The sequence below is a fragment of the Giraffa tippelskirchi genome, chromosome 1 (genome assembly GCF_054371585.1).
Source record: "Giraffa tippelskirchi isolate mGirTip1 chromosome 1, T2T-mGirTip1v1.2.pri, whole genome shotgun sequence".
Taxonomy (NCBI): Eukaryota; Metazoa; Chordata; class Mammalia; order Artiodactyla; family Giraffidae; genus Giraffa; species Giraffa tippelskirchi.
This window is the reverse complement of record NC_137275.1, coordinates 2,010,655-2,033,807: the sequence shown is the minus strand read 5'-3', so window position 1 is coordinate 2,033,807 and position 23,153 is coordinate 2,010,655. Positions and strand designations below refer to the sequence as shown.

At 53.9% G+C, this 23,153-nt stretch overlaps 2 protein-coding genes and 1 long non-coding RNA gene across 26 annotated transcripts in view; 1 reads left to right on the top strand and 2 right to left on the bottom strand.

Annotated features, from left to right (window-relative positions):
- The window catches only part of GRK4 (G protein-coupled receptor kinase 4), a 55,771-nt gene extending 47,675 nt beyond the window's left edge, over positions 1-8,096 (bottom strand). For 18 of the 21 annotated variants that reach the window (XM_081580042.1, XM_081580109.1, XM_081580092.1 and 15 more), the window contains exon 1: positions 7,512-8,096. In XM_081580042.1, coding sequence (XP_081436168.1) covers positions 7,512-7,563 — 52 coding nt within the window. In that variant the 5' untranslated portion in view covers positions 7,564-8,096. The remainder of the gene's footprint in view (positions 1-7,511) is intronic. The other 3 variants (XM_081580082.1, XM_081580116.1, XM_081580171.1) reach the window with 1 other exon arrangement.
- LOC145542101 (uncharacterized) lies at positions 1,984-7,051 on the bottom strand. The gene is made up of 2 exons (XR_014079581.1): positions 5,939-7,051; positions 1,984-2,562 (listed from the first exon to the last, which is right to left on the bottom strand). It is a non-coding gene; the product is annotated as an uncharacterized LOC145542101 (long non-coding RNA).
- A 152-nt stretch (positions 8,097-8,248) lies between the features above and the next one.
- On the top strand, positions 8,249-23,134 carry NOP14 (NOP14 nucleolar protein). 4 transcript variants are annotated; one of them, XM_081579896.1, is made up of 19 exons: positions 8,249-8,537; positions 10,843-10,977; positions 11,387-11,528; positions 13,155-13,297; positions 13,740-13,874; positions 14,528-14,650; positions 15,575-15,706; positions 15,999-16,110; positions 16,180-16,344; positions 16,812-16,942; positions 17,452-17,537; positions 18,299-18,434; positions 19,522-19,623; positions 20,066-20,219; positions 20,871-21,030; positions 21,533-21,680; positions 22,076-22,194; positions 22,318-22,473; positions 22,676-23,134. In XM_081579896.1, exons 1-19 carry the CDS (start codon positions 8,346-8,348, stop codon positions 22,773-22,775), a joined length of 2,571 nt encoding a protein of 856 aa, XP_081436022.1. In that variant the 5' UTR covers positions 8,249-8,345; the 3' UTR covers positions 22,776-23,134. The 4 variants fall into 4 exon arrangements, 3 of the variants coding, with proteins under 3 accessions (XP_081436022.1, XP_081436011.1, XP_081436032.1); XR_014079506.1 differs by having other exon boundaries at positions 15,999-16,344; positions 20,896-21,030; XM_081579885.1 differs by having other exon boundaries at positions 15,999-16,344.
- Positions 23,135-23,153: the final 19 nt, after the last annotated feature.

The window sequence follows — 23,153 nt, the reverse complement described above, 5'->3', positions numbered from 1 at the left end:
CCCCGCGCACGGCCAGCTTCTCCCGCCCTCTGCACCCCGGGTGCTACTCTTCTCTGGGCAGGGCTCTGCAGGGCTCCTTCCTCTCTGTTCGCCTGGGAAACTCCTATTTATCCTTCCAGGCTCAGCTCACCATGGACTCCTCCTTTGTGAAGTCTCCTCTGTGTTCCCAGAAGAGTGGGTCCCTTCACCTGTTTAAGCAGCTCTGGCCACGTCCTCTTTGTCACATTGCCCTGCATGTCAATTATCGTCACGCCTAGCCCTTCACCAGCCTGTGAGCTCCAAAGAACGGGGACAATCTTTATATTTCTCACACTTGGTAGACACCAAGACAGACAGTAGGTGTTAGAGAATTATATTTTTTAAATCTAAGGTACTAGAATTTATTAGATTGCTAATGGTAATTTATACTGACAGAAAATAGTTTACTTACAATTAATACTTATTTGGAGGAAAGACTTTACTTCTTCAGCATTTTTTTTTGACTTTAGAAAAATATTTTCTCATTTGTGAAGGAAACAGTTTATTACACGATCTCCGTTTCTGCTCATCCAATACTGCATTGACATTATCAATGTTTTCTAGAACTGTGCTGTCCAGCATAAGCACTACATGTGGCCGCTGACTGGACGCATGGCCAGTCTGAAAGGGGAAGTGCTCGTTCAGATTCTATTTAGTGCAACAGTGAGAATTTTTTTGAATGAGTTAGTTGATGACATTCAGATGTGTTTCATTTGAAACATGGCTCCCTCTTCTTTGGGTAACAGAATATGATTAGGGTGCTTTTTGCACGAAAGTAAAAACACTGAAAAAATGTCAACTGGGCTAAAATTGGACATTCCCACTCATATAGTATATTCAGTCAGAAATGGGAGGGAAACAATTTCTACAAGTGGTGAAACATTACTGTCCTGGTGAGAATCCTTAAGGGTTACTTCAACCTTAGTGTTAAGATGAATGTTAATACCGCTGACATGTCTGCTGGTCCAAAACAGTTGAACAGTAAAATTCCTGAACTTCTACAGGTCGGGGAACTTGAGCACTGTAGAACGTCAGAACTCCCGTCGCTGTTGTTATTCCATCAAAGGAGAGCATTGAAAAGCCACTCCCCAGCTCCTCAAGCGCAGACAGAACACAGAAGCAACTGGCAGGAAGACCCAGGATACGGGTCTATGGCTACAGGGTCCCTGGCCTGGAAGAGGACCTTTCCCTAAAGGCCAGGAATGGGAGCCATCACCGTGCAGGGACACTGGAAAGAGGAAAAGCCCTCACCACGCCAGCGACGCTGACAGAGGCCTGGAAGCCAGGAAGTGAGCCGACATGACACAGGATAGCGATCGTTTCAGGCGAGGAGCCAGTCCAGGCAGAGAAGGAACAGCCGCCCGATCTGAACAGAGGAAGCCTCAGTGCTGGAGAACTGGAAATACATGACTGCTGCCTGTTCTACAGAACCGTGCTTAATTTAACCAGAAAGCAACCTGTCTGAAGCCTTAGCTCATCTAACAGATACCAATCAGAGCGTACACTAATCACAAAGTTCTACTGTGTAGGAGACTGATCAATAAGTCTAGGCGTGGGAGACTGGGTGCAGAAGCTTGTTAGTTTCTGGTCCCAGATCTTTTGTTTTTCTTTCAGAGATGACTGACTGACATTCTGCTAATCAGAGTGCCTTTAGTCTTTAGTTAGGACACTAATCTTCACCATTTGCCTTGTCACCTCCTCAACGGCAAATTTTCTGCTGAGTTCATGGTTTACTTATAGTACCAACCACAGTCCCTAGCACAAAATAAAAAGGCCAATAAATTCCTGATGAAGGAATGGAAGAAAAAAGAAATGGATTAAGCATTCAACTCAAGAAGCTAAAAGCAAATCCAAATCAAAATAATAATATAAGCAGAAATTAGTAAAACAGAAGGCAAACATACAACAGCATATGAAACCAAAAGCTGATTCACTGAAAAGACCAATAAAATAGAAAACAGAAAAATCTTTTGCAAGTCTAATTAAAAATGACAGGTACACACAAATAATACTCCAAATTAAAAAGATCACAATTGTAATTATAAAATAGTATGAAAATGTTACAAATAAAATTTATGCCAAATAAGTTTGAAAATGTAGGCAAGAATTTTTTTAGAAAATATACATTACCAAACATAACTCAAGAAGAAACGGGAATCTTGAATATCAGAATAACTATTAAAGAAACCAAACAGATAATAAAAAGAACCAACGCCAGCTCTTCTTCCAAAGAAGAGAAAAGGCACCCAACTCAGGCATGTTCACAAGCAAAGCTAACCAAGCCTTTAGGAAACATTTTTTAGGGAAGATCATGTTGTTGACAGGATTTGTGAGTTTAATCTTCACGGTGACCTCTGACACTTGTTCACCTGGCTGCCCTGGTCTTCGCCAAGGCAGGCAGGCTCCGTTGCAGCGTGTGTGGCTCTTCCTTGTGGTTCCTGGGCTTCTCTCGAGTTGCAGCGCACGGGCTGAATAGTTGCAGCATGCAAGCTGAGCTGCCCTGCGGCAGGTGGGGTCCTCGACCAGGGATCAAACCCATGTCCCCTGCATTGGAAGGCGGATTCTTAACCAGTGGACCACTAGAGTAGTACCAGAACATTCTATCTTATAAATTTTTTTCTTTAAAAACAAAACAACTTTTACCAGATATAATTTGCACAGTAATATGCACTAATCTTAAGGCTATTGCTTGATGAATTTCTACGAATGTATGTGCAGCAATTACCACCCGGATGAATAAACAGGAGGTGCTCATTGACCCCTGCTCCTGCCTGCCTCCTCTGTGTCAGCCCCTCCCGTTCCTCCAGGCAATCACCCCTCGCACTGTGATGACTGTGGATTAACCCATCTCTCTCCAAGCTCAGGAAAGCATCAAGGACTGCAGTTTCCCCTGCTCTTGCATGTGCCAGCAGTTCCCTCTTCTGAGGCAGTGCAGTATTACGGCGTTTCACGGCCTGTTCATCCATTCTCGTACTGATACCCTTTGGGTTGAAAGGTTATTTCCAGTTTGAGACGATTATGAATAAAGGTACTATAATCAATCCAGTACTAGACTCAGCATTTACAAGTATGGGGTCAACTGATGCCCCAAAGTTGAATAAAATCTCAGGTTTTGGTCCCTATTTCCAGACTGCTAGTCTAAAAAGACAGCTTATTTTGAAGTCTCAATTTCTGGTCGTTGCCAGTGCTGAGGGACTTTCTGAGGCATGCTCCTCTGTCCTCAGCCAGCATCTGGCATTTGCAGAGAAGAGACTGAGTGTCAGCACAGTGCTGGGTGCTGGGGACCCAGGAGGGGAGGCCCAGAGCCGCCCCAGGCACGCCTGGCACAGCAAGAGCTTCTCCTGGGCACAGCAGGGGCTGGGGGGATGGAGTGACTGTGCCTTCTGCAGAGACTCGGACGTTTCCCAGACAAGACTTCCCGGAACAGGAAGGAAGGAGAAGACTTTGCCAGGCAGGAGACAAAAGCCCAGGGGCATGAATGGGTGTGACCCGCGGCTGCTGTGCACATGGAGAGGCGAGCAGGCCAGTGGTCAGGCAGGACCCTCTGGGCCATGATGAACTAAGGCATTTGGACCTGACCCAGGATGAAGCTCCAGGGCCAAATTTTAAACAGGAGATTATTAAAGAGAACAACTCTGTGTTTTAGAAAGAGTGTTCTAGCAGCCTTGGGGATTATAAAAGAGAAAAAACTCTGAAAGTAGAGACCAGCTAGCAAACCACTGCCCTCAGTCAACTCAAGAGGCATAGAGAACCATCTAAGGGGGCACTAGGAGAAGACACAGACAAACAATGAACAAGACAAATAATAAAGCTCAAGGATAAATGAGATTCAAGGACCTCCTGCACGTGGGGACTCAGGAAGAGAAAGCCGAAGAATGAGACAAGGAGCCGGGTTCAAGGTCAACTAAACGATCACAGCTGCAACGTGTCAGCTCATCATCAAGGTTTTAGACATAACAAACCTACAACCACAACCACCATGATTATTTCCTGAGCACTTTCTAAGCACCAAGCACTCTACCACATTAATCCACGCAACCCTCTTGCCAACACCGTGAAGTAGGCCTGTTCCAAGTCCCAGCTCTACAGGAGAATGAGGTGTGGGCCGAGCTAGGATAACGCCCAGAACCGAGCATACTGCCTGGATGGCGCAAACCCTCACGAATGTTAGCTGTTCTCAGCTATCAACTGTTAAGTCTCTGCAGTCAAACTTGAACATGCCTTAACCCCTCCATATCAAGCCAGTCCTTTAGTTTTCAGCACACATTTCACCTTCTTTCTTGAAATTAACAAATTGCCCCCCTTAATCTCCAATTGTTGACTAAGCGCCAATTATATGGCCAGGACAGAAAGGGATAAACAATGAAAGTAAGAGTTCCGTCCTGTCCTTACAACAGACAACAATTTAGCCGAGAATCACTGGCCACCCGGTGCTGTGACCTCCAAGTTCCAGATTCCCAGAGGGCAGAGAGTGCCTCTGAGTTGAAAGATCAGAGACACGGACAAGGAGGATGAAGGTAAAGTGGACCCTGATAGGTGGAAAGAACCAAACAAGAAAATAAGAAGGGCATGCTGCACAGAAAGTTTGAATATTAAGCATACAAGAGCATGTCCAAACCAATTTCTGGAATTGAAAGGTATATAAGCTACTTATAGAAACTCCTTGCAACCAAAAACCCTGACGAGGAAGCTTCAGCAAGAGATAGCATTAATGATAAAAGGTATATCAACTATACGTCAGATGCTAAACAAATCTTTAGATAAAACTACAACCTGAAACCTCAACAGAATTGCTATCAGTTCAGTTGAATTCAGTCGCTCAGTTGTGTCCAACTCTTTGCGACCCCATGGACTGCAGCACTCCAGGCCTCCCTGTCCATCACCAACTCCTGTACACAAGACCAAAATCCATGTTTAATGTACATATCATATCCTCCTCCCCGCATGTTTATGAGGTTAATTTCTGCAAGAGACAAAATGGAGTTAGTCTCCTAAAATCATGATGAAAAACAATTTCAGCTTCTCATTCAAACCAATTAAAGGTCATAAGTTGCTTCACAAATGTACTGCACAGGGAAAAAAATGCTGAGTTTCAAAAGAAGTGGTGACTTTTGTGTTTTACTTTATGAATAATATGATCATTTCATACTTCCTTAAGATGTGCCTGGCATAGTGACATACACACAATTTTTTTCAATGAGACATCATCTGCCAACACTCCTGAAAAAGGAGAAAAGGTCTGAACAAACCTGAGGCCAAAAAAAGAAAAGAGATTAATTTTACTTGAAATAAATCTAGGAAATGACTGGACTGACAACACCGCAGTTCCCAGGGCCAACATATGACTGCTGGGCTCTTGTCTACTCATTTCAAAAGTTAATTTCCTGACAGGGAGCCAGAGAAACTAACTGAGGGGTAACCATGAATAGACATGTGTCCAAGAAGGTACTTTCTGAGAAATACTCTACAAGCTCCTAAAGCAAATAAACAGTTTACAACTTGGGCAAACAACCCTGAATCATAACCAACATGCAGCACTTAATATTCATATCTTTCTGACATTTCCTATTCAACTTTTCTAAGCATTAACCACATTGAAGTAATGACTCCTTTAACAAAGGAGTAAACACTCCCTGCTGACTGGGGGCAGACCTCATAAGAGTTATAAAACCACAAGTTAATAGTTTAGGGAACAAAAGTTAAAACTCCCTTAGGCAATTATCAATGTGGTCCTAGGCTTTATGACAGAAAATAGTGGTTTTATGTTATTTAGCATTTATAGAATACTTACATGTGCCTCCTTACCTAAGCTCTACAGCACTGTAACGGAGTCTGCTTGGTACAATATTCTCTATTCATACACATTATACCCAGATATAAAAGCAGAGCAGAAAGAAAACAGGTTTAGCCTCAGTCAGACCTGATTACCACGGAGGATGATCCACTTCTACGATCAGTGTGAGCTCAGACTGAGGGGCACCAGATGACAATCAATGCCCCATCTTGCTCTGAGGACTCCCCACGGCCTGAAGGGCAAAGTAAGACCCCACTTCTTCCTACCCGTCCTCAGTTCTTCTACTCAGAGGGATTCAAGTGAGCACACAAAATTACTGAGGTCTTGATTTTCAACTCCTAATACAGCAAACACTTTACATAATAAAAGTTCACTGCGTCTGAACTCAGAATCCCTCCGTGTAACCCCTAACTTCTGTGGCTAACTCTCTGCATCACTCACTGTGACTTCAAGAATTTCCTGCACAGTGTTTCTGACACAGTCTCCAAGGTGTTGAGAAACCATGCACATTTTAATCAAGATCTTTTCTCTTGAAAGGCTGAGGATACAAGTGGGAGGGAGGTAGCTTAAAAAGAGAAAAAGCTCCCCAAGTCTGATGTTCCAGCTTAATTTCTCTTACACAATGTTAAGCACTATTCCAATCACAAGATGAACTGACTGATGCTTCTCAGCAGCACCACAGGTCACCAGGAATTCCACTTAGCCAACATGTGCACCCAGGACTGGAACTCTGAAGCCCTGGGAGACGGAGCACAAAATACTTCTTCCAGATTGTACTAAATACACATCCTTCGGCAGGCACTTACTCTGTTGCCAGCACAAAGATGAAGCGGCTGACCCTACACCGAATCCCTAAGAGGGAAGGGGCTGAAGAACTATGGCTGGGCTCTGCCGCCAGCTCTCCCGTCTCTCCAGGGGCGGCAGAGGGGACACCTCCACAGAGAACTATACTCCCGGGCTCAGCAAGCAGAAGGGCTGGCCCATCTGCTGCTTCTACATGGCGACCAGCATGAATTCTTCTTAATGTGTTCAATCTCTCCCTAAGCCGGGCTAAAACCCACTCTACACAACAAATCTGGACACCATCAAACCTCAAACCCAAGAAGAGATGGTATGGTAACAGTCCCCGGCTCCAGTGTTCTTGCCTGGGAAATCTCATGGACAGAGGAGCCTGGCGGGCTACAGTCCACCAGGTCGCAAGAGAGTCGGACACGACTGAGCGACTCAACAACAATATACACTTAAGGGAAGGGCCTCCCGGGGTGGTTCACAGGATTCTCTTCGGTGGTCCTTTGAAGACCACGAAGGCACGGTTCTTTGCCGCCGGCTTTACTGGCTGGTCTGGCCTCCTCTCTTGGGGACAGGTCACAGCGCTCGCCCGATGCTGAAGCCACACTGCGTCCCGAGGTTCCGGAAGGAGGGCAGGACAGGGGATCAGGTGCAGACTGACTGGAGCGGCGCGAGGGCTTCCTTCACGCGGGTGCTGAGGCGGCGCCGAAAGGCGACGGAGCAGCTTAGGCGTTAGGTACCCAGGCTGACCACTCGCCCACCGCGCGCTCCAGAGAGTGAGGCTGCGCGGACCCGGGGGTCCCGATTCCGCGGAAGATCCGGGGGCCGCAGCAGCGTCGGTGTTCCCGGCAGGGCTGGGGCTGCACGGGCTCAGGACCCGGGCGGGGTCGGGGCGCCGCTGTGCACCCACCTTGGCGCGCTCTCAGCAGCATCGAGTTGGCCAAGAAGTTCTCGAGCTCCATAGACGACCGTCGTCTTCGCCGCCGTCGCCGCCGCCGCCTGGCTCTCTGGGCGGGAGGAGGCGGGGGCGAGGCGGAGGGCGCCCGCGGGGCGGCCCCCGAGCATCGCTTGCCCGACTCCGCGTCGGGTCCGGCTCTGGGCGGCCGCTCCTGCACCTGCTGCTGCTGCTGCTGCTTCTGCTTCTGCCGCGGCCGCGGCGACCGCCGCCCCGGCCACGGCCACCACCCTCGCCGCCGCCCCCGGGCCCTCTTTCGACGCCGCCGCTGCTTCGTCCGCTGAGGGCGCCCGGCCGCCTCGCCTTCGCGGCCGGGCCGGTTCCCCGCGGTTACCGCCGCCGCGCCGTGGCCCAGGCTGCCGACCCCATCGCCCTGGGAGCGGTTCACTGGCCGGGGCACCGCCCCCGGCGGCGACGGCTACTGCCGCCGCCGCCGCCGCCGCCACCTACCCGCACAGCGGCCGGCTTCCCGGCAACGGCTCTCCAGACGAGGGAGCCAAGGCGCCCTCAGGCGGCGGCGGCGCCTAGCAGGCCACGACCGCTCCCAGAAGGCCCCGCGCGGGGCGGAGGCGGTGGGGCGCGAGCGCGGCCTGCTGGGAGTTGTAGTCGCTCGGCCTGCGGGCGAGAAGGCTGCGCGGGGGCGTGGCAGTATTTTACCCGACGTTCCTACTTCTCGCTGGCTCAGTTATCGCGAGATACAGGCGGCTGTCTCAGGCTGCGAGGCCGCACGTGTCTGCTGCAGCCGCCTTTTCCTCCTCATCCGCACCCTGAGGTGCGGCGTGTGTCGCCATGGGGAAGGCCAGGTCCGCCGCGCGCGGGAAGGCTTCTGTGGCCCCGGCGGGCGCGTGGGGCGGCCGGGCGAGGCCGAACCCCAACCCGTTCGAGGTGAAAGTAAACCGGCAGAAGTTCCAGGTTCTGGGCAGGAAGACGCGCCACGATGTGGGCCTGCCCGGGGTGTCGCGCGCGCGGGCCCTCCAGAAGGTCAGCGGGGAGCCGGGCCCTCCGGGGGGGTCCTCCGAGGGGTCCCCTGCGCTGCCTGCCGGCCCGGACCAGCCGCGCGGCCTTGCTCTCCCCACCCCCTGCAGCACCGCGCGGGCGAAGGTGCTGGTTCCCCTTCTGTACATAGGATGTGCCAATGGTACCTACCTCCTGGGCGGGCGGCTGGAAGGGTGGGACGCGTCCCCTGAGGGAGTCCTCCGGACAGCGCCTGGCGCAGTTAGACGCCGTGTGTGTGTGTGTCATGTGTCGGCTGGACTGTGCATCCTCTTGCCTCTGCTCCTGCGTGGGATGGGACGACATCGCCCTGTAGAACGGCTGTCGCTCCTCGGAGCCCCAGCGCACAGGTCCAGCCCCCTCTGGCATAGTTAATCACTTCTGTGCTGCCCTGGTCACCGTGGGGACCTCTTAACAACCGCCCTCTTTGAGACTGAGCTCTACTGGTTTAGGAACCCTGGATCTTTTTCTGCCCTGGATAAGGGATCACACAGGGTGTAGATGTTTGGTGAAGGAATGCATCGCTCTTTTGAAGCACATAGGACTTCCCTGGTGGGCTCAGACGGTAAAATAATCCACCTGCAAGGTGGGAGACCTGGGTGCGATCCCTGGGTGGGGAAGATCCTCTGGAGAAGGAAATGGCAACCCACTCCTGTACTCTTGCCTGGAAAATCCCATGGACTGAGGAGCCTGGTAAGCTACAGTCCATGGGGTCGCAGAGTCTGCGCGACTGAGTGACTTCACTTTTGAAGCACATGACTTTGTCCTTTGCAAGGTAACTGAAATGCTAACCTTTTTGGAAAACCTCGCAGCCATCCCCTTTCTTGTGCTTACCATCCCAGACTAGTCTGTACTTTCAGGTTCAGCTGGCATTGTTCATGCAGCTTCTGAGACATGCTCATTGGGTGGTTTAACTACTTACTGTTACCATGAGGAGGAGACATTAGTAGGTTAGTGAAAAAATGAAGGCAGGGAAAAGACAAGTCAATTTCCTACAGTCACACATCTGGTAAGGGCTAGGGTATGCACTGGGTGTGAACATCTGGGAAACCTCTACACGCCCCTGAGCACTCTCATTTAGGTCTGTTCTAGCAGGTGAAGGGGTAAAGGTGGAGTCATCCCTGACCCTGTCTTCATGGGCTCATAACCTGTGCTGTCCCACAGTGTGTGATCTGACTGATCTTTGAATGAAATCAAACATCATCCTTACTTGAAGGAGCTGGCAGCGTTAGTAGATAAGACAGTCTTACAGCTGACTCCGACATGCCCCCACCACACACCTCAGGGCAGACTGGGGCAGGGTGGGGGGCAGCATGGGCTCCAGATCAGACAGGTGTGTCTTCCCCACTTAAGCCTTAGTCTCCTCTTTTCTCCTTAGGAGGCTGAGGTAGGAATTGCCATTCTCTCCTATTCAGATGAGGCCGTAAGCATCTCCTGGAGTCCTCACTGGGAGGCAGTGCAGCGGTGGGATTCCAAGTCCTCACTTTTGCCTTCACTTCCTGGGCAACACGTGCGTGTCCATGAATGACCCAGAAAGCACTGCGAGTTTTGGTTTGGGAGCTCAGCTCTGTCTGCAGTGAAGGAGATGCGGGTTTGACGCACGATCTTCCCTTCCCATGGACAGAGGAGCCTGACGGGCTATAGTCTATGGGGTCTCAAAGAGTCAGATGTGACTGGAGCAACTTAGCACACACATAAATTTTAGCAATAGACAGATACACAAATATGGAATCTGCAAATAACAAAGACTGACCATATATACGTCTACTGGCACATACATTAACGTAACCAGCCAAGGACAGGCAGTGTTGCCGCAGTCTCTGTAACTGATGCTGGTGTCGTCGTTGACATAAACAGCTTCTCAGCTCCTGGTTCCTTGGCTTCTCTTTCTCTCAGTTACAGCCTCAGCTCATCTGGCTGCTTCACCTGGCAGAGTGACCTCTGAGCACTCAATTGTTCCACTCTTTTCTGGTTGCTGTTGTTACGTTTGGTGTTAGGCACGAGGTACTAGCACTCCCTAGAGAATCTCCTGGGTTCCTGACCTCCTCTTTGGCTCCATTGTCTGGCAGTTTCCCCTCAGTAATTGAGATCAGTCTTTGCAGCCAATAGATTGGCCTTTCTTGGACTGGTAGTTTCAGTGGCCTGAGGCATACAAAACGGCGCCTTCCAGTTCATTAGAACCACCCGTGTGTCCCTTTGTGGAAGCGGCTCCCCTCTGGGTACCCAGATTGCCAAGCCGTCAGAGCTCAGAGTTGCCAGGACCAGTGAGACAGTTCTGTGATCTGCTTTCCAGCGCACCCAGACTCTGCTGAAGGAGTACAAGGAAAGGGATAAGCGCAGCATATTCCGAGATAAGCGCTTTGGGGAGTACAACAGCAGCATCAGCCCGGAGGAGAAGATGATGCAGAGGTTTGCTCTGGAGCAGCAGGTAGGGAAGACGGGGGAGGGTCCCGTGCTGTCTCCTTGCCCACAAGTCAGGAGGAGGAGGCCAGTCCCCCTCGTTCAGCTATGCTTCTGTGGGTGACAGCGGGGAACCCTGAATCGTGTGGCTCGCCTGGCGAGGCCCAAGGGCAAGCAGCCTTCTGCACATACCAGCCAGAGCGCACAGCAGTGACACATCCTGGAGTGGGCCTAGTGCGATTTCCCAGTGCCTTAGACTGGCCAGTTGATTTGTTTACCTTCTGTAGGTTCTGTTTCTATTTGAATCATTGCTTAAATGACTCAGAATCATCTTAAAGCTACATTGACACACTGCACAAAAATGGGAAAAGTAATTTTTTTTAACTTTAAATGGATGTGGAAATTTTAGGAGATGGACTTTTTTTCTATCCTGTTAGCGGCAACATGAAAAAAAAAGCATCTACAACCTAAATGAAGATGAAGAACTAACTCATTACGGCCAGTCTTTGGCGGATATCGAAAAGCATAACGACATTGTCGACAGTGACAGCGACACCGAGGACCGGGGAGCACTGTCAGGTGAGGCCTGGGCACCCGGGCGCTCTGCCCACCCCTGGCGTTCCTGCTGCCATTCCTGCCCCGACACCGAGAAAACGCGGCTGTACACCTTTAAAGAGGTGCATGTGTATGTCAGACATACAGACGTCTATAAGCTGAGAAGGCACTTCTGCATCCTTTCTCTTGTTTCGACTTCACCCCAGCACATTTTACCCATGAGCTCAGGGAATCGGGGAGACTGTCCAACCCAAGCATCAGTTGTAGGTGAAACCCACCTTGCTGAGCCCCGGAGAGCACTTCTGTGCAAACCCACTCTGCTTTGCTGCCACTGAGTCATCGGCTCTGACCAGGTGTGTTGAGGGACAGTGTTTTTCTAGTTCTCTTAGGCTTCGTTTACTCCAGAACCGATTGTGGCAGTTTTGTGGGGAAAGTAACATTGAGCTTCTTATTTATGGGTAATAACGAAGGAGATATACATTGAAATGAGTTAACATTGACATGCAACGGAACCGAGTTAGCGGTCGGCTCAGGTCTGATCATCTCGGGCCCTTTTATAAAGTCAGGGTCCTGTCATTAGTTTGCATCCTTGTAGATTACAGTATCCTCTGTTCAGCATCTTCAGAAAAGCTGCTGCTTTCTGGTGTGTGGAAAGCCAACACATTAAACCCGTGACTGCCTTTTGGGATGTGGGTGATGCGGGGGCAGGAGGCCTAGGAGTGAGGGCGGCCCATGGATCGTCCACAGCCCCAGGAGGTGGGCACGCTGCCGAGGCTTTGTGGTTGAGAGGAGAACATAGTTCATCTCCACAGCCTTTCATTGTGCACTTTCTGTTGTTCAGAGCTTCACTGTTAACACACTCACCTGCGCTGTGAGTGAAGGTGCCCGTATGTTTGATGGCGTGACCTTTGATCACATAGTGAGCGGCCCCGCCGTGTTGCTGCGAGGGGCTGTGATGTCAGGTAGAGGGGGAAAGCGAGATTCCAACTCCGAGTGTTGGTCCTGGGGACTCAGCTGTTCGTTTGAGGTTTCCTCTCCTCCTCTAGTTTTTATAATGAGCTCATCAAAATCTAAGTAACTTGTAAAAGAAAAGCCTGTTAACTTCTAAAAATATATTTACTGTACCTTTAAAAATGAACCAGTAGGAAACATTCTATTTTGTTTAACTACATAATATGTGTTCTTGCTTAGGAAAATTTCATCTTAAAAGTCAACTCGAATTTTCTAATTAAATCCTGTACTAAGTGCACCGACAGATGTCATTTTTCCTTTGAGAATCCTTTCTGGGATCTTTCAAGTCATAGCACCTTGTTAGTGAATGTTTTGTGGATTTTTATCTTCAGAAAACATTGTGAACAATCTGAGTTAGTAGAACACTGAGTGACAATGGTTTCTGATGTGCAGAACATTCCAGGAAGCAGAGGAATCAGTCATTCATTGACCCCTTCTTGTGCCTCTGGGCTTTCTCAGAGGGGCTCGTCTGGTTTAAGCGCTGCTGTACCTGTGATCTTGGCAACCGCCGAGTGAGAATTTCCTCTTAAAAGTGGAGTGGGTTCTCAGGACAGAGCTTGGAGAAACGCTGGCAGAGCGGCTGCAAAACCCGCTTCTGGGTGGGCCTGGGCTTCATGGCATTCTCTGCTCTTTCTGCAGCCGAGCTGACAGCGATGCACTTCGGAGGTGGAGGCGGGTCGCTCCCCGGGAAGGCCACCCAGCAGCCCAGCGGGGGCGAGGAGCCGCCCAAGTCCCGCAGGGAGCTGATTGAGGAGCTCATCGCCAGGTCCAAGCAGGAGAAGGTGAGCGGCTGCCCTCATGCAGAAGCAGCTTCGCCCTGGGACTCACCGCTGGGATGCCCCCAGGCTTTTCTTGCTGGGCGGTTTTAGGTTGTATTTAAAACTTTCTGTGAATGTAATGAAAGTGTTCACTTTGACTAGGAGCACTGGATGCGTGTTAACTCCATGGGGCAGGTACCCTGATGGCTTCTTGTGGTTGGGGGTTTGATTTGGGGGCAGTTGTGTTTTGAGTTGGTTTTAGTGTTTTGGCACGTATCAGGAGTTGCATAGCATCACTGCTTTGCCGATTGCCCAGAGCACCCGGAGGAACAGCCTCAGCGGGGACTTGGTTCTGCCTGGTGGGCTCCTGAGAGGCTCATTTCTCGTGGTCTCTGAGTCAGCGCGGTGAGTGTTGGCCTGGACACCAACAGTAATGGGGTGCGTTCCATCTGTGCTTTTTCCTCAGAGGGAGAGACAGGCTCAACGGGAAGACGCCCTTGAACTCACAGAGAAGCTAGACCAAGACTGGAAAGAAATCCAGGCTCTCTTGGCCCGCAAGACGCCCAAGTCCGAGAGCAGAGGCGGAAAGGAGAAGCCCAAGGTGGGGCCAACACGTCTCGGCCTGGCCTAGAGTTGTGCACTCGGCCTTTGTCCGCAGACAAGGGGGAGCCGGGCGTCTGTTCTCCTTTCTAGGACCTGAGCATTTTGTTGAACTGTGACATTGAGGTAGCTGATGTGTGTTCCGTTGGGGTGGAAGTAGAGTGAAAGTTATTTCAATATTTACTCCAGAAAAATGACGCTAGAGAAAATGGTGGTTTCTTGGTATTAGGAAGACTTGGGGCAGGGGAAGACCTTCAGGTGGTATCTGAATTTCAGCCTAAGGTGTTGAAAAAGCTGCAATCTTCTGAGTCGCTGGTTTCTAAGAAATTACTAGTGTTTCACCAGCCTCCCCTGCCATGTGGCTGTCTGCACATCTGTGCGTCGACCTCACTGTTGTTTCCTCAAGACCCCATTTGGGGGCTGAATACCTAGATGGGCAAGGGTTAGTTTTCTAAAGCAGATGTGTTTGGAGAATTTTTGTATATGGCCCAGAAGTGTCTGCCAAGCCTGACAAAGACTAGTCTGTCACACGAGCAGAAAAGACTTAGGACGCGGTTTGGCCTTTTCCGTAACAGCGTCCAGCCACTACCAACACTTGTGGGGAGCTAGTTTTATGCGTCTTTTCTATTAAAAAAATTCTTCTGTCTGCCCTAGCCTGATGCATATGACATGATGGTTCGTGAGCTCGGCTTTGAAATGAAAGCGCAGCCCTCTAACAGGATGAAAACGGAGGAGGAGCTGGCCAGGGAGGAGCAGGAGCGCCTCAGACGCCTGGAGGTACTGGCGGGGCTGGGGGCGTCGCCCTGGGAAACCTTTTATCAGTGGGATGTGTATAGCCTATAGAAAAGTTTTTGTTTGTTTACCATGGTGATGATGGTGATGGTTTAGTCCATAAGTCTGACTCTTGCGACCCCATGGACTGTAGCCTTCCAGGCTCCTCTGTCCGTGGGATTCTCCACGCAAGAATACTGGAGTGGGTTGCCATGCCCTCCTCCAGGGGATCTTCTGACCCAGGGATGGAACCCGGGTCTCCTGCATTGCAGGCAGATTCTTTACCAACTTAGCTATGAGGGAAGCCCTAAAATATTGTTTTACTATATTTTTGACTATAAGCAAAAAAAAAAAAAACAAATAATACCCAATATAACAAAAATGACACTTTTTCCTGATTCATTTACCTCAAAACAGCTGCTGGCGATAGAGTGTGTTCCTGTCTCACGTTTTCCTCTTGAAGATGTTTAAAATTTTCCGCATGTTGCAAACAAAAACGAAATAGAGGCATGCTCTTGCACTTCCGGCCTTTTTAGTGCTCCCACCTGGGGGCCACCTCCGGTGTCCACTACCTGTTTTCAGATGGAAAAAGTAGCCAGGCCGCTGTGTCAGACCTCAGTGTAGGCTGCCCTGTTCTCTTCTGGGGTCTGGCGGGGAGCGAAGTTCACTCCAGTTGGCCGGCATCACTTGGCCAGAGAAACCTCAGAGTAACAGGGTTTTTCCTTCCTTGTGACCAGAACATATTTCTGCTGTGATACTTTTTTTATTTTTGTTGAATAAGTCTTCCATATGATGCGTGCCGAGGGCCTGCCTGTCTGGCTGAACACAGAAAGCAGAGGGCAGGCCTGACTCAGCTGCGAGGCCGAGGGCGCCGGGCGGCCTGCGTCCCTGCCCGGCGTGCGCTCAGCGGACTCTCCTCCTCCTGCTCAGGCTGAGAGGCTCCGGAGGATGCTCGGGAGAGACGAGGATGCACACAGCAAGAGACCAAAGCACCTGTCGGCTGACGACCTGAACGACGGCTTCGTACTGGACACAGATGACAGGCGCTTGCTTTCTTACAAAGTGAGGTGTCTGCCTTCTTTCCTGGTTTTCATATAAAGGGGCAAATTTTCTGTTTTCTCATCTAATAGGTTTACCACAGTTGGGAACTTTCTAGAAACAGCCAGCTTCTCTGCCCAGAGTCCTGGTAGCAGGGACCTGCAGAATGCGGGTCACAGGCCTTGAGCCCCGGGACACACAGCAGCCTTGAAAGGGTGGGAGAGGTCCAGTGCCCCCAGCCCTTGGGCGCGGTCACAGCCGTCCTGGCCGCCGTCCCCGAGGACTGACGCATCTGGTGTCCGCACTCCGTTTCCAGGATGGGAAGATGAACGTCGAGGAGGAGCCGAGCGGGGACACCAGTGGTGGGGAGAGCGGAGAGGAAGAAGGGGACGAGGGCGAGGGCTCGAGCGAGGGGGGCCCAGAGGACAGCACTGGCCCTGATGGCCACTCGGACCTGGAGTCTGATGCCGAGGGCGAGGGCGCAAGCGAGGGGGGCCCGGAGGACAGTGCCGGCCCTGACGGCCACTCGGACCTGGAGTCTGACGCCGAGAGCGAGGATGCGAGCGAGCGGCCCCGGGAGGATCGGCGCCCAAGCCCCGGGACGCGGTTGACAAGTGACGGCAAGGCGGCGGCCAGGGCCGAGCTGCCCTGCACCTTTGCAGGTGGGCAGACGCCTGGTGTCAGGTTTCCGAGTAGCGGGGGGATTTGGCAAGGCCGGCCTGGCGGGGCTACATTAGCAGTGGGGCGAGGTCCACCCGGCCACGCGCCCACACTGCCCGTCTGCCGGCCTGGCTCGCAGACAGACCCGCTCATCCTTCTCCGCAGCGTCCCCTGGGCCTGACTCCAGGGCTCCGGGCGGCCTCTCGGCCGTTGTCGTGTGACTGCCGGAGTGCTGGGGGCCGCCGGGGGAATCTGTACGCCGGGGGGATCTGTTAGAACTCGTGATAATCACACAAGACGAGGGTTTCTGTGACACAGGCGGAACTGTCTCCGTGGGGGAAGCAAACGCAGTCCTGTTACTTAGGTTGTGTTCAGTGTTTGCGTTTGTGTTACCAGAAATGTGAGTAGTTCTCATTTTACAAGTTAAGTGTGGAGCGTATTTTGTACGTTTTGTTTGTTATTTTGATAGTTCCCGAATCCTGTGAGGAACTGAAGTCTTTACTGTTGGGAAAATCGAAGGAAGACCAGCTTTTGGTTGTGGAGAGAATTCAGAAATGCAACCACCCAAGCCTCGCGGTGGGAAACAAAGCAAAACTGGGAGTACGCTGGCTGTTCCCCTGTGGTGCTGGGAGTGGGTAGAGGCTTGGTGACTGTGGCGCTGGCGGTCGCAGAGTGCTCTCCGTGTTCATGGCCGGCTGATTTCCGTGGGGCAGGCCAGCGAGTGGGGCCTGAATGGGTGTCGGCTCCGGGTCCGTGGCAGGCCCCGGGGGCATGGGGGGAGCCCCAGCACTGCCCGCTGTGAGTCCACCCCGCACAAGGGTCTGGGGAGTGGGTGCTGGGAGTGCGCCTGCCCTCTCCCAGTAAGCGCCGTGCACGTGCTGACCGCGGCCGGGCCAGTCGTGTCCTCCATTCAGGACTCCGGTGGCGCCTGCCGGCCGAGGGAGCCACACCCGGGCCCTGCGCTCCTTGCCCCGTGGCCTGCCTCACGTCCCGCGCCCCATCCCTGAGGGCCTCGACAACCCTGGCCGTTCAGGAGTGCAGGGGCGGTGTCCTGGGTGGGACTCTCTCCGGGCTTGCCCCAAGCGGTGACCCAACCGCTGTTCCTGCAGAAACTGTTCGGCTTCCTTCTGGAATACATCGGAGACCTGGCTGTAAGCCACCCCCCAGACCTCGGCGTCATCGACAAGCTGGTGGTGTGAGTGGAAATTGGGGGTTATCTGGAACCGGGGGCTGAGTTGTACAAATTCTTTGCCATTTAGTGAAGTCTTAAAGTGGCTTTGGTGTCGTGGAGGCCGCCCCGCCCCTTGGTCCTGTCTGCGTGCTCCCCCACTGCCCTGGAGGGGGGAGCATTTTAAATGGTGAACAAACAGACCTGTGACAGTTGCGCCCCTTCAGGTTTGTTTGGAGTATTTGACGGCTCATCTGTTTCATTCGCTGTCTGCTTCTGCCCCTGTGGGGGCTTTGGGCTGGGTCTGCAGCCGGTGCAAAAGGGCCCCTGCGGGCAGAGCCACTGGCTCTGGGGCCCTGTTGGCTGGAGGAGGATGAGGCAGGGGGTGGTGAGAGCAGATGCCCCAGGCCGGCCTGTGCTGCGCACCCTCCCCCGTGCCAGCCTCTGCCCCCATGGGAGCTGGTGAGGCGTCCGTGGGTTCAGGACACACGGGACCTGCTCCCCGGCTGTCACTCGTACAGACAGGGCTCACTCTGCCACCACTGCCAGGAAGTTACAACCAGGATTCTAGGAAATGGCGAAAATGAGTCCAGATTATTACAAACACTATTGGGAAAGTTCCTGGATCACCATGACGGCCTGTCAGGTGTAAGAGGAAGAGGGGATTCGTCAGGGCTTCTGGCTCCGACTAGGTTGGCAGCTGGACATCACAGGAGAATGGTGAATGTGGGGTTTCTCATCTTTGTTCCCAGCAGCCATCCTCCCTAACCTGTGTTTCTGATTAACAGGCCGTTGTATAACCTTTGCCAGATGTTTCCTGAGTCTGCAAGTGACGCCATGAAATTTGTCCTCCGAGACGCCATGCACGAGATGGAAGGGACCGTTGAGACCACAGGCCAGGCAGCCTTCCCAGGCCTGGACGTGGTGAGCGGGGGCTTGCGGACATCACCCGTCCCGTGCGGCGTCCTGGCATGGAGGGGTCAGGGCTCCAAGGGGGTGGTCTGCCCAGAGCCTCCAGGGCCGTCCGGAGATCGCACGGGGCCAGGCCCGGAAGGAGTGCTGACGGTTCACAGCGAGCTGCCGTGCTCAGCACCAGAGTTCCTGGTTTGCTTTCTCTGTGAACAGAGCTGAGTTCAGTCTTCATGTGTTTTCCTGAGGGTGAGCCTATGGGCAAGTCGCTCCCGCACGGTGGCCTTTGGCCGCTCTGGGGTTTCTGGCCGGTCCACGCGCTCCAGGGCGGGTGTCCTGTCTGCTCACTGGGGGGACCCTGCTCAGTCGTCTCGTTCTTTGTGTTGAAAATGAGCTAATGGAGACTGGCAGGAACCTGCGAGTCCAGGCTTCGTGTTGGTGGTTAACAGGCTCCTCAAGCAGGGGCCTGAGCCGGGGTCCGTGGCTTCAGTCCTCCTGGGAGCCGCAGCCCCTTCCCTGTGGAGCCGTGTCCGAGCGGATCCAGCCAGCCTCCCTGAAGCGATCTCCTGCGGGGTCGGCCGGCGCCGGCTAGCTGCCTGGGCTTCAGGCCCGGTCCTCTCCCACTGTGGGCGGGAGCGATGGCTGCAGTGCTCCGTGACCCATAGGCTGGCGTGAGGGGTCAGGAGTTGATGTTGTCACCGAACCAAACTGGGGTCCACCCTTGTCCTACACTCCTCAAAGCCAGTGAGCGGACGTGCATCGTGGGGAAGGACGGCACAGCCTTGACTGCAGGCACCAGACGGGGACGGGCAGCCTGTGCTCAAAAGACCCGGACTCCCAACGGGTTTCCGGGGAGGGGTTTAAAGGCAACACTGGGGTGAGGCTCGCGGCTGTGTGACCAGCTCGTGGCCTTTCTGCCGACTGGTTGGTGGCAAGGTGACAGGGTGCTGTTCAGGCCCTGAGGTGTCAGCCTCTGCTTCCAGCCTGTCTGGGGTCACTGTCCTCGGGGCGGGGGGGTCTGCTGCTGTGATCAGCGCAGAGGGGCACGGTAGGCTGTCCTGTGCGTCCCTCCTCTGATCTGGGTGGTGGCCTTCCTCTCCAGCTCATTTACTTGAAAATTGCTGGGATGTTGTTCCCGACCTCTGACTTCCGGCACCCAGTCATCACGCCGGCAGTGCTGTGCTTGAGCCAGCTGCTCACCAAGGTGCGTCAGACCCTCCCGTCAGAGCCAGCCCCCCTTGGACTGTGCAAGGTCCGTGACTGAATAAAACTCACCTGCAAGGGCCTGTGAACATGACAGGCCAGCAGTACCCCTCCCAGAGCCCAAAGCCCCTCCAGACAGGGTGGCAGGGCGTGACCCCAGAAGACAGTGGTACGGCCTCCCATCAGATCTGGGGTTCTGTCCCCTGCTGGCTTTCAAAGTCCAAATTGTTCCTTCTCCTCGATGGGCATATGGTCGGTGCCCACTTCCTGCAGGTGTTATAACTGGTTCCCCACGAGCAGTGGACCTCATGGTCACAGAGCCCCATGTCCGGGGCCCCTCACCTGCCTCTGCTCTGCTGCGGGGACCACGGCCCCAGGGAAGCTGGGTGCCTGCCAGCGTGGCATTCCGGAACATTCCTGACCAGCCCTGCGCTCTTCGCCAGTGCCCTGTGCAGTCACTGCAGGACGTGGTCAAGGGACTCTTCGTGTGCTGCGTGTTCCTGGACTACGTGTCTCTGTCCCAGAGGTTCATTCCTGAGCTCATCAATTTCCTCGCTGGGATTCTTCACATGGCAACTCCAAACAAGCAGAGCCAAGGTGAGTTGGTTCCAGGGAGCTTTTTCAAGTGTATTGTGCTTTAGAAATTTAAAGACTTTGGAAGTAATTCATAGTCAAAAACGTGGAAAACTCAGAATGTGGGAAAGTTAGAAGGGCGAGCAGTGGCCTTCCCGCCCGTGTGGACGCGCGCTCACACCCTCACTGTGATGTCGGGATCACACTGGGTGTGCTGCGCACGGTAGCCGCTCTCCACGGGGCACAAGTGAGCGGGGCGCGGGGAAGAGCCCCCAGGTGGCAGACTTGGCGCCAGAAGCGCGAGGCCGCAGGGTTCTGCGTCGATCACGAGTGCAAGTAGGACTGGGGGTGCAGATGGAGTAATGGTTCAGGCTTGTCTTCTCTTTCCCCTTGTTTTCACGTGGTCAGACTGCCTCCTGCCCGGCCCGGCCAGCTCACCTGAGGGCCCTCACCCCCCCTGCTCCTCCTTGGCCTTGCTTCTTTCCGATGCTCCGTCCCAGGGCGGGCGCTCCTGTGCTGGGACTTGGCCCAGGTGCCCCTGCCAGAGCTGTCCCTTGTCTCTGGTGGTAAACGCAGTGCATGTCTGTCCAATGAACTGCCGAAGGCTTCGCCCTGCAGAGCCTGCCTGCAGTCCATGATCTCAGGCCATCTCTCCCTGTCCCACCCGGAACCCAGGTTACACTCTGGTGCACCCTTTCAGAGCACTTGGGAAGAACTCGGAGTTGCTCTTGCTTTCTGATGAGGAGGACATGGCCACGTGGCAGAGGAGAAGCCTCCCTCTCCAGTGGGCAGGCGGCCTGAAAGCCCAGACTGAGACGGAGGCCAACCACACCAGGTACGTGCCGGCCCAGGGCTGCAGGCTGTGGCACCAGCCCGGACTTTGGAGAGGCCAGGCCAGGAGCCGGACAGCACGCAGCGCCTTGAAAGTGCCCCGCGTTACCACTGCTCACTGGGTTTATCTGTAGGAAACCCTAAAGGTTCCTCAGAAAGCTGTTAGGTCTAATGAATGAGTTCAGCAAAGTGAGGTTTATCTAAGATGAGGGCTTCGGCCACCACAGTGAGTGAGCCCATTTTCTGGGCCTCTCCCATGGATATGGGTGGTTCTACTTGATTTTCTCCTGTGGAAACAAAAACCGAGGTGGAGCCCCCCTGCTCAGCTGTCACTGCGTTTCCCAAAGCCTCTTCCTGCTCAGGGACACAGAATGGCGTCTTCACCTCCTGCCAACGGCCGTTGCTCAGGGCAGATCTCTGACCTGGGGGCCCACAGCCCATGGTGGGGAGGCCTCCGCCTTTGGGAGCTGCCGGGCTCTGGGTGACGGGCCGCTGTCGCCCTGCAGGCTGTCCTGCCTGGCCGTGTGTCTGGCTCTGGTGAGGCGCTGTGTGCTCGCCTATGGCCCCCTGCCCTCCTTCCACGACATCGCGCGGCCCCTCCGAGCCCTCCTGATGGAGCACCTGGCCACCAGCCGCTGCCCGCCCGCGCTCCAGGTGAGGCCGAGTCTGGGTGCGGGCGGGTGGGCCAGTGTTGCTCTCTCGGAGGCCCCAGGGGGCCACCCCTTGCCATGTGCCCCCGACAGCCAGAGACCCCGGCCAGCGGGGTTCTGCAGCCAGAGGCCCCGCAACAGGCAGCTGGGAGAGGTGCCCTCCTGGCCCAGGAGCGCCCCGGGTGTGAGCTCCCCACGGGCTGCCCTGCTCTGTCAAGCTCCTTGGGGGACAAGGTTCTGTTCTGTTGCCCCATGGGTCTCAGTGGGCCTGGGTTCCCGCCAGGCTGCGCGCTGAGGACGCCATGGCCCCCAGCCCCGAGGGGCCCGGGGGAGGGGTGGCAGGAGGGCGGAGTGCCGGCCGCTGGCTGGGCTGCCGGTGTGAGCTGCTCCGCATCTCAGGAGCTGAGTCGGAGCGTTCTGACGGAGATGGAAAAGCAGCCGAGGCACTATCGGCCGCTGGTCTGTGAGAAGAGCAAGCCGGTGCCGCTGAAACTGTTTACCCCCCGGCTGGTCAAAGTGTGAGTACGGAGGGCCCAGCACCTCGGGCCCAGGGGGGCCCAGGGGGTGCCGGGTGGGGGGCGGCCGCCAGGGCTGCTGTCGGGCGCCGGGACGGCCTCCTGCATCGGGCTCTGCACCCTCAGCCTGGAGTTCGGCAGGAAGCAGGGCAGCACCAAGGAGGAGCAGGAGCGGCGGAGGTTGATCCACAGGCACAGGCGGGAGTTCAAAGGTGCCGTCCGGGAGATCCGCAAGGACAACCAGTTCCTGGCCCGCATGCGGCTCTCGGAGATCATGGAGCGGTGAGCGGGGGCGGGGCGGGGGCGGGCGCTCTGCCCAGGGTGAGGCCGGGGCAGCCTGGGGCCTTTGTCCTTCTCACTGGTCCTCCACGTGTCCTGGACTGAGTCACCGGCTCCACGTGGATCTCACTTGCTGGTTCAGATGTGAAAAAGGGCAAGATGTTCCGCAAAAAGTAATCAAAAGATGGGTTTGTTTTTTTTTAAGGGATGCGGAAAGAAAACGAAAAGTGAAGCAACTTTTTAACAGCCTGGCCACACAGGAAGGTGAATGGAAGGCTCTGAAGAGGAAGAAGTTCAAAAAATAAAATATATTCTATAAAAAGACAAGGAGATACTGTGCACTGAACGCCGAGGGGCTGCTGTCTAACGTCAGAGCTTTCTCCTCTACCTCGTTCCTGTTAGAAGGCCGCTCCTGACGAGTTGCACTTTTGGAAGTAGGACCAGGCCTCCACGGGAGCGACGCGCCGATAAACTGCGTGACGCCTCAGCGTGGTTTCCAGACACTCCTGAGTTCATCACAAGGCTTGGGTCGGCAGGGTCCTGGCCAGCATCTCTGGTCAACCAGGCATGTCTGCCTCCATGTGCAGTCTGCAGCGGTATTTATGACGTTACATAATTTTCAGTTATCAATGAAACAAGTTTGCACACAGTTTAGAAGTCAAAAGAGAAAGAAGTGACCTGTT